Source organism: Zonotrichia albicollis, chromosome 14 (genome assembly GCF_047830755.1).
Source record: "Zonotrichia albicollis isolate bZonAlb1 chromosome 14, bZonAlb1.hap1, whole genome shotgun sequence".
In the NCBI taxonomy this organism is placed as follows: Eukaryota; Metazoa; Chordata; class Aves; order Passeriformes; family Passerellidae; genus Zonotrichia; species Zonotrichia albicollis.
In genome coordinates, this window is record NC_133832.1 from 20,085,175 (window position 1) to 20,100,442 (window position 15,268).

At 54.3% G+C, this 15,268-nt stretch overlaps 1 protein-coding gene across 6 annotated transcripts in view; it reads left to right on the forward strand.

The window, feature by feature from the left end:
- Window positions 1–672: 672 nt before the first annotated feature.
- The window catches only part of MCF2 (MCF.2 cell line derived transforming sequence), a 43,557-nt gene continuing 28,961 nt past the window's right edge, over window positions 673–15,268 (forward strand). For 2 of the 6 annotated variants that reach the window (XM_074551427.1, XM_074551424.1), the window contains exons 1-4: window positions 674–893; window positions 8,770–8,838; window positions 9,345–9,459; window positions 13,709–13,799. In XM_074551427.1, the coding sequence (XP_074407528.1) occupies window positions 773–893; window positions 8,770–8,838; window positions 9,345–9,459; window positions 13,709–13,799 (396 nt within the window). In that variant the 5' untranslated portion in view covers window positions 674–772. Of the gene's footprint in view, window positions 894–8,769; window positions 8,839–9,344; window positions 9,460–9,694; window positions 9,722–9,851; window positions 9,864–13,708; window positions 13,800–15,268 lie in introns of those variants that run through there. The other 4 variants (XM_074551425.1, XM_074551426.1, XM_074551431.1 and 1 more) reach the window with 4 other exon arrangements.

A 15,268-nucleotide genomic window follows, 5' to 3' on the forward strand; every position in this document is an offset into this window, starting at 1 on the left:
AAAGGAAAAGGAAAAGGAAAAGGAAAAGGAAAAGGAAAAGGAAAAGGAGGAAAAAGCAGGGGGGGAAAGGAAGAAGAAAGCAAAAGAGGGTACAGAAGGAAATACAGGAAAAAAAGACTAAAAAGAGGGGGCAAAAGAGGAAAAATAGGGGAATGGAAAAAAGGGGGAAGGGGGAAAAGAATTAGGGGCAGAAGAGGGGAAAAGGGAGGAGAAAGGGGGAAAGGGTCTAAATTATAGAAATAGGAAGAAAGGGCGAAAGGAAAAAAAGGGAAAAGAAAAAAAGGAATAAAGAGGAAAAAAGGGGGGGGGAAAGGTGGAAAAAAGGGAAACAAACAAACAAACAAACAAACCAACCAGAAAGGAAAAAGCGGGGGAAGGAGCTAAAAAAACCAGAAAGAAATGCGGGGGGGCAGCGGTGCCAGCGGCGGTGCCGGTACCGGGGCGGTGCCAGGGGCGGGCCGAGGCGGTGCCGGTGCCGGGGTGATGTTAGTACCGGACCGAGGCCGGGGCGGTACCGGGGCGGAGGCGGTGCCAGTACCGTACCGGGGCGGTCTCGGGACGGTACCGAGGGCGGTGGCAGTACCGGACCTGGGCGGTCTCGGGGCGGTACCGAGGGCGGTGCCAGTACCGCACCGGGGCGGTCTCGGGGCGGTTCCGGGGCGGTGCCAGTACCGGTGCCGGGGCGGTGCCGGGGGCGGGCAGAGGCGGCGGCCCCGCCCGTCGGGCCCGGGGCGCGGAGCGGGCGCTGCGGGCGGGGAGCGCTGCCCGCGGCATGGCCCTGGCCCCGGCCCCGGCCCCGGGCGGGCCCCCGCCGGGCGGCACCTCGGCGGGGGACATGGAGCGCTACTACCGCCTGCTCCGCGCCGCCGCGCTGCTGGAGGCCGCCGCCGCCGGTGAGTGCGGGGCCGCGGGCTCGCGGTGTGCGGGCGGCGGGGGGACGGCGGCTCTCCGGGGCACGCTGGGCAGCGGCACCGCGGGCCGGTGTGCCGGGGCTGCCCGTGCCTGCCGCCCCATCCCTCCCCGGTGCCGGTGTCGGTGCCGGGCGCGATCTGCGCGCTCGGTGCTGCTGCCCGGGAGCCCGGCAGGGTCCGTCGCTCGCGGCTGGCCGAGGGTTCAGCTGCCGCTCTGTTATTCGTTCATGGGTGCGTGCGAACGGCCCCGGGGGCTCAGCACAGCCTTGTCCCCGCGCTGCCGGCGGCCCCGGCGTCACCGAGGGCACGGCCGGAGTGCCCGGAATGCCCGGAGTGTCCGGTGTGCCCGGAATGCCTGGAGTGCCCGACTGCGTGGCCGGAGTGCCCGGAGCGCCGGGAGTGTCCAGAGTGCCCGGGGTGCCCGGTGTGCCCGGTGTGCCCGGGGTGCCCGGTGTGCCCGGGGTGCCCGGTGTGCCCGCTACCGGCGGCCGGCGCTGCCGGGACAGGAGGATGGATGTCCCCAGTGCGAGCCCCGGCGCGGCTCCCGTGGCCACAACTGAAGAACTCTTCCCTGGAGTCGCAGCTCAGCTCTGGCCGTGGCTGCTCGTTCCGGGTGGGAAGCAGGAGATAGATGTGTGTGAGGTGCGCTCCTCTGTCGGACACCTCGGTCCCCTCCCGTGTCCCCTGTCCCCGAGCGCCCGGCTGTGTCGGGAATTCAGCATTGTACTGAAGCCGCTGTGCTGCTGTGCCCGCACACCCTGAACGTGAGAAGCAGATGCAATCTGATCCCTTATCTCAGGCCGTGGCTGCCTCAGCGATGTTTCCTTTGGTGGACGGTGATCTGCTCAGAAGTTGTGTGAAGCCTTCACTTTTTCATTATTTTCCTGATTTCCCGGGGGAAGTTACAGGTGTTCTTGCAGTGAGGGGAGTTACAGGTGTTCTTGCAGTGAGAGGAGTTACAGGTGTTCTTGCAGTGAGGGGAGTTACAGGTGTTTTTGCAGTGAGGGGAGTTACAGGTGTTCTTGCAGTGAGAGGAGTTACAGGTGTTTTTGCAGTGGGGTCTTTCCCAAACCAGGAGGGGAGGGGGCCCCTCGGGTGGCTCCAGGCTCACTGGAGGATGCCCACCTTGGCAGGAGTGGCAGCAGGCAGAGCCATCACTCCTCTTTGGTGTGCAGCTGGTGGAGTGCTTGCAGCTGTGCTGATTACAGAAAAGACACATTGGCCCTAAAAAGGCTCCCTGTCTAGTGCCAGCCTTCTTGACATCTTTGCAAGGCACAGCTGGGGTGCAGGAGGAATCTGTCAGGGTGGGTCACAGGTGAGGGCTCTGCCAAGGTGCCACCTGCTTCCCAGAGCTGCCGTGTCCGTGCCCCTCTGAGGGGGTGCCACAGCACCTGCAGCTCTGCCTGCCCTGCCCACCTGCCCTGTTCCTCTCCCTGCACCCTGAAATGGGGCAGGTACTGTAGGCAGGGCTGCCATGGTCAGTTAGCAAAGGGTGCTGCTGGAATGGATGGGGTTAAATGCTCCCTGTGCTGCTGTTGGTGTGGAACAGCATGGATGGGGTTAAATGCCCCATGTGCTGCTGTGGCATGGAACAGCATGGATGGGGTTAAATGCTCCTTGTGCTGCTGTGGCATGGAACAGCATGGATGGGGTTAAATGCTCCTTGTGCTGCTGGGGCAGGAGCTGGTGCCACGGCCACAGGCACACAGGTGGTGCCCGTTTGCTGTGAGCTGTGTGCTGAGAACCAGGTGAAAGCAGGCAGTGGATTTTTTCTGAGCATGGGCCGTCTCTCCCAAGCAGCTTCTGGCAGATGACCTTTGTGAAATGGTCATACAGAGCCAAAATACCCCCACAAAGGCACACTTGTGTGGGTATAGCTGCAGGATCCGGACCCATGATTTGGCATCCACACAGGTTCTGAAAATAAAACGTTGACAAAGAGACAAAGTTCAGTAAGGCTCTCCAAATCATGAGATTAAAAATAAATCAGAAGCTTTTTTCCCTTATTGCCAATTTCTGGGCGTTCAGGCTGATCTGGGACCATGTTTTAACCATTTCCCTACATGCAGCAGTCCTGGAAACTTGTTGTTTGTTTCTAGTAGAAACCTGTACCTGCCTTAGACTGAGATAAAAGCCAGTGAAAATCCCAAGCCTTTTGTGGCCATTTCCCATCTCTAGGATGGCCTGGGCTCCCCCAGAGCATGGCAGACCCCAGCAGCCCCTGGCAGCCCTGTGCTGGCACCACCAGGCCCTCGGGTGGCCCACGAGCAGGAGTAGTCTGGAGCACCCAGTAGTAGGTGGGATGTGCTTCCTCTCCCCACTGCACATTTGCTACAACCACTTTAATGGTTATCATTCATGTACCAGGACAAAAGTGAAGCGACAGCAGGGCTGTGTGGGAGGGAGCAACTGATGTGTAAAACATGGTGGGGGAAAGAAAGAGTTTCCCAAAGAGCTCTGTTTGCCACTGAACGAGGGGATGCTCGGAGACACAGAGTGCTGGGATGGGGGTCAGAGCTGGGACACTGCCCTGGTTGTGAGAGCCTTTGTTGATGCTGGTTTTGGCAGGGGGGACTTGCAGGGGAGTCCTGGAGCCACAGAGCAGCCCCAAAGCAGCCACAGAGCAGCCACGTGTTGCTGTGACAGGGGCTTTGGGGACATGTGCTGAGCACAGCCGTGCTCAGCCTGCTCTGTGCCAGCCTCCCTCACACTGGGCAGTGCCAGGGGAGGCAGGGTGGGGAGGGCTGGTGGCAGTGCTGGGCTGTTTTCTGCATCCCTTTTTGCTGCCAGGCCATGCTGGGTCTGGTTTTAGGGCAGGGGTGAGTCAGGATGCCCCGGGCAGAGCTGTTCCCTCGCCCAGCACGGTTATCCTGCTGCCCTGGGGGTGTCTGTCAGGGCAAACAGGGGGTGGCACAGCAGCCAGCACCAGCAGTGCCCTCCCCACCTCCTTCCATTGCACAGGAACAGATCAGCTGGATCTGCAAATGTGCTTTTGCTTGGTGGGGGAGTGCCAGAGTTCAGCATTTCCACTCTCAGTTCAGGAAAATTTGTGTTTATTTTCCCTTGCTCTACAGTAGAGTTTCCAGGTGATGCCATTGGGGGAACCTGGCTGCATGCTTTAGTTTCCTGGCTGTGTCAGCTGCGAAAGAAATTGTTCCAGTGTCCTCAGGGAACTTCAGCATCTCCAGGCAGCCAGTGGGGCCCAGGATTTACTGCTGAAATATCTCCCAGGAGTTACTTTGTGCTGGAATATCTCTGAAAAATCAGCGTTTTCATGGTGCTGAATGATTATGGGGAGGTTACTGATGTCTGTACATTTTTATTGGGTTTTGGAGTGTTTTGTGCTGCATGGCTCTGGTTTGGGGGCTGGTTGTGTGCACTGGGAAGGTGTGTGCTGCTGGCAGATGTGAATGTGCCTGCACAGCTGGCAGGGCAGCCCTGGTGCTGATGGCAAACACGGGGATGCTCTCTTTGGTGAGGGGCTGGAACTGGAAAAAGGAGAAAACCAAAGTACATTGGAGCTGCTACATGTTAGAAACGCAGGAAACTAGATTTTCTCCCACACTGAGGCTGAATCCAAAGGAGGGGGTGTTGGGAACCTTTTATTGCGTTTCTCGCAGCTGACGTGAATTCATGTATGGTGGAGCTGGCTTTTATCTTCCCAATTTGTGCTTCCTTTGGTGTGGTATCAGAGTGGGGTTTCTCTGATTGGCCATGGAAACATCACAGCATAGCAGGAGGCAACAGCTAAGCCCTGGTGCTGCTTAATTTGCTTGTGCTTCTCCTTTTCTTAGCAAAGCTTCCCCGGTTTCTCAGCTGCTAAATATAAATTGGAAGAGATTCCCTCCCCACCACCCCCAGGCCCCAAAACTCCGTGGTCTCCAGCAGAGGGGATCTTTTAACCTTCCCTGAGCATCTTCCTCCTCTTCCTCCTCCTCCTCCTCCTCCTCCGTGGCTCAGTGCACACTGGGTGTGGTGGTGCCCCCCTGTTTGGGCACAGGCTCCTGCTGGAGGGTGGCATTGGGCTGTCCCATGGGGACACTCCTCCCTGGGTCACTCACACCTGAATTGCACCCATTTTCTATTTCTTGTCTTCCTTTCCTTTCACAGCACCTTTCTTTTGCCTTTTTCCTCTTATCCTCAGTGTGTCTAGACCGAAGCCTTTCAAAAAGGTCACTGTGGTTTTTCAGGAGCTCTCCCTTTTTTGCTGTGTGGTTCTGGGTGAGCACAGCCCAGGCTGGGAGTGGGGATGTGTCTGCACTGAAGCTCTCCTGCACACGAGCCCCAAAAGGGCTCACAGGAGAGGCTCAGCCCTGGGTCAGGAGATGGAACCATCTGCTGCTGCTGCCCACTCTGTGTTGGAGCAGGTGGGGACAAGGGAGAGAAGGAGCTTGGAAATAGAGTGAGCTGTTCCTTAAAAATCCCCCCAGTCTGAGAAGAGATAATTTAGGGAGTCCTTGAGCCTGGTGAGGTGACCAAGCCATCACTCCTAGGGATGGGCTAATCCTGGTGGGACTTGGATGTGCAGGACTCCAGGCCTTGCAGGGGCCATCCTCCTCAGGATCAGCCCCTCACATCTCCCATCAGACAGCCATTTATAAAGCTCCTTGCTGGCCTTTCCCTCGGATGAGAGCTGCTGTGGGCTGGCTGTGGGCAGGCAGCAGTGCCTGCTCAGGGTGGGCAGGTGAGCCCCTGGCCACAGAGAGGAGGGAGCTGTCCCCAGTGGGGACAAAGGCACTTGCAGCAGTCACAGGTGTTCAAGCTTTCTGCCATAAATATTGTAATGTGCCTTTTGTGTCACCCACTTGGCATGGGGAGTGCCCACACCAGCTGGAATCCCAGGGAATTCCATGGTTCTGCCCTGTGCCAGGTTGGACCAGCACCTGCAGCAGGGTTCAGCAGGTATTTATCACTGCCCTGGGTGCCAGTGTCACACACACAGCCATGGGCACCTGCAGCAGGGTTCAGCCCTGCCCTGGGTGCCAGTCTCACACACCATGGGCACCTGCAGCAGGGTGGGGGCTGCAGGGTCCTCCCTGCTCTTGGCATCAGTGTGCCCATGGCCCTTTGCCAGCCCTGCTGGCACTGCCTGTTCTGTCCCAGGTGGGCACCTGAAGCCAGTTTGCTCCTGGCTACCCAAGAGTTGGCTCTCACCTGCAGGAAGCAGCCCCAGGACCTTGGCCGTGTGTTCTGTGCCCAGAGCAGGTCCCTGAGTCACCTTGTGGTGAACAGAGCAGGCTGTGTTGAGGAGCACAGGGAGCTGCTGGGTGCCACACGTGCCATGGGCTGTGTCCGTCTCGTCAGCCTCGTGCCACCTGTGTGTGCCAGCCCCTCCCAGGGCTGTGTGAGCACCTGCTCTGCCTGTGCCAGGGAGTGTGTCCTGTGCCAGGCAGGACAGACAGACTGACAGCAGAGTGTCCTGTGCTGGGCAGGACAGACAGACAACAGCCCAGCAGAGTGTCCTGTTCGGGCAGGACAGACAGACTGACAGCAGCCCAGCAGAGTGTCCTGTTCAGGTAGGACAGACAGACAGACAGCAGCCCAGCAGTGTCCGGTCCTGGCTGGACAGACAGACTGACAGCAGCCCAGCAGAGTGTCCTGTTCAGGCAGGACAGACAGACTGACAGCAGCCCAGCAGTGTCCTGTTCAGGCAGGACAGACAGACTGACAGCAGCCCAGCAGAGTGTCCTGTTCAGGCAGGACAGACAGACTGACAGTAGCCCAGCAGTGTCCTGTTCAGGCAGGACAGACAGACTGACAGCAGCCCAGCAGAGTGTCCTGTTCAGGTAGGACAGACTGACAGCAGCCCAGCAGAGTGTCCTGTGCTGGGCAGGACAGACAGACAGACAGCAGCCCAGCAGAGTGTCCTGTTCGGGCAGGACAGACAGACTGACAGCCGCCCAGCAGTGTCCTGTCCTGGCTGGACAGACTGACAGCAGGGGACAGCAGGATGCTCTCTGGGGCTGGTGCCAGCCCTTGGTTCCCCAGTGTTTGCCCTGAGGCTGGGTCAGTGGCCAGCACAGGGAGGGTGCCAGGGATGGGTGGGCTGCCCAAGGAGTGGCTCTGATCAAGCACAATGAGGGTGTTGTTGTGCCTGGCCTTGCCCAGGGCAGCATCCTGCTCTGTGTCCTGTTGGGCTGTCCCACAGGATGGGCACAAACCCCTCCTGCACCTTGGCAGGGCTCTCAGGGAGACAATGCCTTGCGAAACCTTTAAATGATGGGTTTTTTAAAGGTTATCTGCCTTTCTGCAGCCTGTTTGCTGAGCAGCCCCATTGCAGTGCAGGTACCAGTGACAGCAGTGCAGACCCAGCCCAGCCCAGGTCTGCTGCCAGCCTGGGGCTGCTCTGGTGTCCCAGCCCAGGCCAGGGGGGCTGTGGGGCCTGGGGACCAGGCAGCCCACGCTGATCTGTGACAAACACACGGGCACAGCATGGGCTTGTGTCCTGTGCTTTCAATGGCACACACGTTTGGTGTCATCTGGTTCAGGTGTTGGAGCTCATTAAGTAGTTAAATGTGAATTTTATCAGTATGAAGCCATTGCCCTGGTGAAAAAAGGAATCAGCAAATAGAGGAGAAATCTCTTGCTGCTGCTTGTCCTCAGGCTGGGTGAAGAGGTTGAATGAGAGACAAATATTTGAAATATCTTTGCAAGACAAACTTCTTCCTCACCAAGACCAACTCTAGGGCCTGTTAAAATCAAGAATATTTCTGTAGATGCCAGTGGGGCTGGGGCTCCATGCTCAACAAGCAAAAAATCCCATTTTTATCTGCAGGAGGGAACCCAGCAGTGTGTGTGTGCCTGGAAGGGCAGAGAGCAGCCCTGGCTGGGGAATTTGGGAGCCACAGAAACCCCCAAACACACCTGGGCTGCAGCACCCACAGCCAGAGCAGGCCTGGAAACCCTGCAGATAAAGGAGAAGTGACCAGAAAGCTTTTGAAAAAAGGAGAAATAGAATAAATATTGATTATGCTGGAGTGTGCTGAAGTATGCAGCCTGTCTGATCTAAAACAGCCAGAGATTATTCCCTAGGACCAACTCTGGGAAATAATCAGTGTTTAAAATTTGATTATCAGAAAGCCCAAGGACTTTAATCTGTACAGATGTGCTTCAAAACATTTATTTGCAGGAACAAGGATGTTTGATTTTTAGCTGTCATTGCATTTATAGATAATCCAGGAAAATGTCTGCCAGCTGTAAGCTCCTGTGGTGTTTAGTCAGTGTGGGCTTTGTTCCCTTCTCCCAGGGAGAGGTGAGCTTGTGTGTGTTGTTCTGCTGTGCTCCATTGCCTCTGAATGGTCCTGGTGCTCAATGTGGCATTGCAACAGCTCTACCATGATTTAATTAGGAACTGATCTAATAACTGAGCATAGGAACAGCAGCCTCTGCAATGGCCCCGTGCCAGGTGGAAGCCTGATTTCAGGAGCCATTTGTGCAGAATTAAGGACTGTCCCAGCCTGGGAGCCCAGCCCGGCCCCAGGGCAGCAGCTTTGGGCGCTGCAGCTCCAGCAGAGCCTCAGCCCATGCATGGCCAGGGCTGGCAGGCACTGGGGCTTGGTGAAAGGGGCAGTGGCATTGCTGGCTGCAGAATATAAACCTTACCCTGGGTATGGCCCACCAAGGGGAGGGCAGTGCTCCCTTGGTGCATTTGGGGGAATGCATCTGTTGCTGACTTGTGGCTTTCACCCTGCTGGAGTCATTAGAACCATGAGAAATAACATCTCTAAGGTCCCCATATCCTTTATTACACAATTTCATGTGTAGTTTAGGGAAGTTCCACCTTTGGATTAACTCATTGATAAATGTGTTTGCTTTGGGTTTGTGCTTTATTTTGATTGCTGCTTTTCCCTTTCTCCAGAAACTGCAATACCCATCTGTGCAAAGGACATCAGTGATGATCTGATGAAGGAGTTTGCCTTTCTGTCTGGTGAGTACAGAACATCTTCAGGGTCCCTCTTTCCCTGTGGTAATGAAATACTCTAGAGAAAGTTCTTGCTGTTAGTCAGTGATGCTTCCCACAGGCTATTAGCCACCAGGTGGTATCCAGTGCCACTAGAAATGCTGTTAATAAATCATGGGGGCACTTTGGAACAGCAGATTGGGTTTCTGTCTCGTGCCACCCTGAAATATTCTGACTCCCAGAGCCCCATGCATTACAAGCACTTTGCTGTGAAATGCATTTCTGTAGGTTCCAGAGCAGTGTGTGTGTTTGCCCTTGAATTTCTGATTTCTTCTGCTGTGCTGTGTAAAGCACACTCAGTGAATGAAGGAAATGCATTTGTTTCAGCACCTGTGAGTTAGGCTCAGAGGCAGATTTGGCTGTGTTTGGCTGCCCTGGTGCTGTGAAACCCCTGTGCCAGGGGCAGTGAGTGCCCTGAGCTGCTGGTGCCCCTCAGCAGTGCCAGGGCAGCCTCCAGCCCTGTGTGTTTGCAGGTGGAAGGGGCAAGGACAAGGCCTGGATCATCACCCTGCCTGACAACGCTGGCTTCAACCAGGTGCCCGAGGAGAGCGTGGCCAGAGTGCTCACCTACCTGACCTCAGTGCCCAGGTATGAGCAGTGTCACCCCTGTGGGGTACAGAGTGCTCACCTACCTGACCTCAGTGCCCAGGTATGAGCAGTGTCACCCCTGGGTGGGCACAGGGCACAGAGTGCTCACCTGCCTGACCTCAGTGCCCAGGTATGAACAGTGTCACCCCTGTGGGGTACAGAGTGCTCACCTGCCTGACCTCAGTGCCCAGGTAGGGGCAGTGCTAGCCCTGGGTGGGCACAGGGGGTACAGAGTGCTCACCTACCTGACCTCAGTGCCCAGGTATGAGCTCCTGTTAGCCCTCCATGGGTGGGCACAGGGCACAGAGTGCTCACCTGCCTGACCTCAGTGCCCAGGTATGAGCAGTGTCACCCCTGTGGGGTACAGGGCACAGAGTGCTCACCTGCCTGACCTCAGTGCCCAGGTAGGAGCAGTGCCAGCCTGGGGGGCACAGGGGGGTCCTGCCTGCCTTGGGCAGGGCTCTGCAGGTACCCCAGGGTGGGTGAGGGCTCCCTCAGCTCTCAGAGCAGGACAGGGGTGCCAGCCCTTACAGTGTCCAGGTGTTGTGTGTGCCAGGAGCTGCAGGGAAGGACTGGGCATCATCCCTGTGACCTGGCAGCTGGAATGTACCACACATTTACTTGATTAAGTTTCTAATTAGCAGCAAGCTTTCCTCAAGCTTTGGCATGTGTCACTGTTTAAATATACCATGCCGCTGCAAAATAATGTTTTGACGTGTACAAATAGAGAGTCACTGCTGTGGAAAAAGAGAAATGGAGCCAGAGGAAGAGACTAATTACAGAACAAAGCCTTTGGGGTCCCTGTGGCAGCTGATGGCTCAGCAGAGAGCAGCAGCTGCCATTGCCTGCCCGTGTGTCAGGGCTGAGCTGCTGGCACTGCCTGTGCCCACACAGGGCTGTGGGCTGGGTTAATGTTGGATTAATGGCCCTCCTCATTCCTGCTGCTCAGCCTGGTGGCTCAGTTACCTGGAGTCCTTCATTTTCTCGAATAATGCCTGTTTTGGCAAATTGTGTCCTGCAGGGAGAGCAGGCTGACAGCAGCTGGATGGGAGCTTCCCACCAGCAGCTGCTTTGGGAGAAGTGTGGAGTGTTTAGGCACCTCTGTTCAAAAAACAAAACCCAAAAAGGAGCCTCTGGTTCCTCTGTCCTCTTTTTGATGGACTCTGAGGGTTCAGGGGCTCCTGGCCAGCAGGAACAGGACCCAGGACCCTGCCAGGTGTTTTCACCCTGTGCAGGCAGCCCTGCTCTGCATCTGCCCTTCCCAGCTCTGGCTGGCTCTCCAAGGCTCCTCATCCCACCCTGGCATTAGCATGATGAGCACTCCTGCTGTCCCTGGAATGGGTCAGACTCAATCAAGAGACTAATGAGAGCTGCGAGCTCGCTGCTGACTCAAACACGTTCAGCATGTTTCAGTAAAAGCACTTTGATCATCCTGCTCTGCCCCTCCTGCCCCCACAGCCGCCTGCCCAGTGTCTGACCAGCTCAGGAACGTGTGCTGCCCAGCACCTGGGGGCTGCTCAGGGCAGCAGGCCAGCCTCACCTGGTGAGGGTGGCAGCTCTGTGCCAGCCCTGGGTGCACATCCCCCAGCAGCATCACAGTGTGGGGTTACAGTCAGACTTTGGCCAGAAAGTCCCTAAAAGAGGGAAATATTGCCCTGCCAGAGGTGTTTCATTTCCCCAGATATCAGGGTGAGGTGGTATTTCATTTCCCCGTGTATCAGGGTTGGGTGGTACTTCATTTCCCCAGCTATCAGGGTGAGGTGGGTGCACCAACCCCTGCTTACCTGGCTGTGCAGGGCAGATCAAAGCCACAACCCCTGCAGAGGAGCTGATGGTGCCCTGCCTGTGCAGCCTGGGAACACCTCAGGGCTGGCAGCTTTGTGGTGTTTGGGCAGGCTGAATGGTTTGGAGTATTTTGGGAAGCTGAATTTCACGAGGCACCCTTCTCCTGGAAATCACTGCTGGATAAAGGAGATGGATGCTGGGAGCTGCTCCTCAGGGCAGGAGCAATCCCAGCAGAGCCAGGAGGAAGGTGGCTCTGCAGGCAAGTGAATTGTGAGTGTTGCTGGGAATGCTGCAGGCAGGAGGCAGCTGCAGGAGGTGCCTGTGTGCATGGGCTGGAAGGAGAATGAGCAATGGGTGCCCACTTTGTGTTCTGTGCACATCCAGCTCCAATGGTGCAGAGCTGCCAGGGCAGGTTTGGAGCAGGCATTGGGAAGCATTTATTGCTGAGGGGGTGTCAAGCACCAGAACAGTTTCCCTGGAGATGCCATTGGTTCCCCAAGCTGTCAGGGTTCAGGGGACATTTGGACAATGCCCTGAACACATCTCCTGGCTTTGGTCAGCCTGGTCAGACACCTGGACAGGTTATCACTGTGGGTCCCTTCCTGCTGAAATGTCACATCCTCTTCTGTCCTCTTCTGTTCTCTCTTTGACTCAGCTTGTTGGTGTTTGGATGGGCTTTGGTGTTTGGACAGGCTTTGGTGTTTGGATGGGCTTTGGTGTTTGGACAGGCTTTGGTGTTTGGATGGGCTTTGGTGTTTGGACAGGCTTTGGTGTTTGCTGCAGGCTGGAGGTGAGGTGCAGAGTGCCCAGGGCTGTGACACACAGCAGTGGCACAGTGGAGGTGCTGGTGCCTGTAAATATCCCTGGATTTCAGCACTGGGCAGGTCCTGGTGCTCTGATCCCACCAGCACCAGGGAGCCTCTCTGTGCTGTGCTCAATCTCACAGCTGCAGCCTCCAGGGTCCAATTTCAAGTCCTGCAAAACATCCCAGGTCTTTATTTTTCAGTCTGGTGCATCCAAAAGTGACAAGAAGCACCCAGAGAGAGGCAATCCTTGCCCAGGTTATCTGTCTCCATCTTCCTGCTGCTGGATGCAGACAAAGAGCCCTCAGAGCCGTGGTAGAAAGCATTGATTTATTTTTATTGTCACTCTAAAAGGTACATCACAGCCTGGAAATCGGATAAACTTGCAGGGCCTGGGTTGCAAATTGTCTCAGAGTTTCTCCACTGCCTAGAACAAATGACAGATTTCTTGCAGTGGGTGTCAAGGCTGTCAGACTGCTGGGAACTTCCCTCTGTTTCTGTAAGGGAATTGATAAAATTCCATTAACATGCTCAGAGGTGCTTCCTGAGCATAACCTGGTCCCGAGTTAATGACTTCAGCTTTTTTAACTGGCACTGCACCCCAGCCTGGCTGCCTTTTCTGCATTCTGAGGGTTGCATTCGGGTTTTATTACGATTACAGCAGTTCTGTGTAAACACAGTTTATGTTTTTCACTTACAGGCCCTTGGGAAACACCAGAGGAGTTGGGAATTGTTCTTTATAGCTCAGAGACATAGCTTTTAAAATTTTAGAGTGTGCTGAAAAACCCAAGGGTTTTATTTGTGCCTCAAACCAAAGGATCCTCTGGCCTGCTCCCACCCACCTGGGTCACTTAGCCCATGTGGGGATGAACAGAGCTGACAGAAACCTGCAGAGCTGGCTCACACTGCCTAAACCATTCTAAGCAAATAAAGGTTTAGGCTGAAAAGTCAGACTCACCGTGCTCAGACTTTATTCCATGTGTTCTGTGTATGACCCATATGTAAAATTTGATGCTCATTTTCCCTGCTCTTTTCTTCTACACTTCAAAGCCACGGAATGAATTCAAGTGAAACCTTTGCACTTTGGGTGTGAGGCTGCAGATCCATAAGATGTGGCACAGGGTGGCTTGGGAGCCTCTCCGTGCCTTCAGTCAGCTGTTGTTGTGAGTCAGGGGGAATTGGAGTCCTTATCCCTCTGAGCACCACTGCTAATTCCTCTGAAATGCGTTTGTCAGGGCTGTGGTGCCACAGAGCAGGGCAGCAAGATGTGCACTGAATGGAAGCTCCTGCACTGCCTTCCAGTGACTTTTTCCCTTTCCTGTAGAGAGTTTCCAAGTATTGTCTGCCTTGTGCTACCTCTGAGTAATCCCCTGTGTTTGCCTTGCCAAGCACAGGAATTAGCAGGGATGGTGCTAATTTTTTCCTTATATTCAGATGGAATTCCCTGGGTTCAGTTTGTGCCTGTTGCCCCTTGTCCTGTTGCTAAGCTCCCCTGGAAAGAGTTTGGGCGTTCAGGAAATTTTTTCAAAGGGAATTTCAGGAACTGCAGAAATACTAAAATGTGGTTTGCATTCCGAGTTCTTGGATTTGGGTTTTTTTTTGGGAACAGAGTGACTTTTCTTGGAACGTTATCTGGTTATTGGTATTTTCTTATCTTGCAGTCAGCATGAGTCTGACACCAAATTTATCCTAATCCTGGACAGAAGACTGGACACATGGACATCAGTGAAAACGACTCTCCAGAAAATAGCAGTAAGTGCTCTTTAATGTGGATTGCTCTTAGTCACTCTGCCTTTGTGTGCCTCCTTCAGAAAACTCTGGGAACCAGAGCAGTGCTGCTCCTGCTTCCTCTCTAGGCAGCACTTTGCTTTATGGCCCTGTAATTAATTTGTGTGCATAAATGAGCTGTTTGTGTGTTCATTTGCTTGCTTGATCCCTTTCCTGGGGTTTCTGCTCTTTTGCACTGGTTCAAATGTGTTTTGTGCCATGTTCTTTGCTTTTGATGGGTGGAAATTTTTGCTCTATATATGTTGTTTCTGGTTATTAGTTTATTTTACTTAATTGTTGGTGACTGAAAGTTTTAGGTTCTTTAAACAGGCTTCACAGGATTTGTATGTGGGCATGGATGGAAAAATCAATTGAAAAGTGTATGGATGCATTAATGTGTTTTAAATGATATGGTACAAACATGCATTAAGCATTGGCAGGTACCTGTTCTGAGCACAGCTCACAAGGGGGTTGTGCAGTTCTGCATTGCTCTGTGTCTGGGAACCAGAGCTGGGGTTTACAGCAGAGGGTGCAGCTCTACCAAAGTCACATTTATGGGTGCATGGGGAGCTGACAGAGAAATCCTTTCCCAGCCACACCATGCCATGGGGGAGGGCCAGTGGGAGTATTCTGGGTGCATTATTGCTGTGCTTGTTTCTGCTCAGTCATTGAGGGGTTAAAGACGTTGGTCCATCTGAGAAGGGATGAAGTGAAGGGAGTGTGCTGAGACACAAAATGCTTGCCTGGTTCTGATAAAGTTAGATTTACGGTATTTTAAATGGTTAATGCTGCTACAGCTGAAGTTGGTGTTAAAAAAGCCGGGCTGTGCTGGCAGGTTGCTGCTCAGCATCCCCCAGGAGGCAGAGAGGGCTCCCTTCTGCAGTGGGAATGAGGTCCCACTAAGAGTATTTTGGGTTCTGATTTTTCTGAATGTCAGAAACTGAACTTGCAGGTGTGGTTACCATACCACTAGAGAAGAGGCAGCATTTAGAAAGTAGTTCTTTAAAGTGATCATCAAAATTCAGTCCTGCTGCCAGCGTTTGAACAGGTGCTAATACCAAGAGCATCCTTTAAGGATGAAGGACTTGCTTTGCATAGTCTGGAAGTGTCAAATGGGAAAAAATCCTGTCCTAATTTGTAGCTTCTACAGAAGTGTCATTTGTTTTGTGTTTAATAAGAAAATGTAATTATTTGGGTAGACACCCTGTTTGTGCCGTGTGTCCATGTGGAGAGGTGACTTTGCCTGCAGTATCAGGGCTGTCCATGCAGAGAGTGGGAGGTGCTCTGTGCAAGGAGGGATGCAGGAAACCTGTGTCCACTACATTTTAAGACTTGGGAATATGGTGTTAAACACCAGTCAGGTCCTAAATGCTGTCTCTGTCTCCAGGAGGTGTAAGGACAAAAATTTAAGACTTGATTTTTTTCCCAGTCACGCATCATAAGCCCTGATGCAA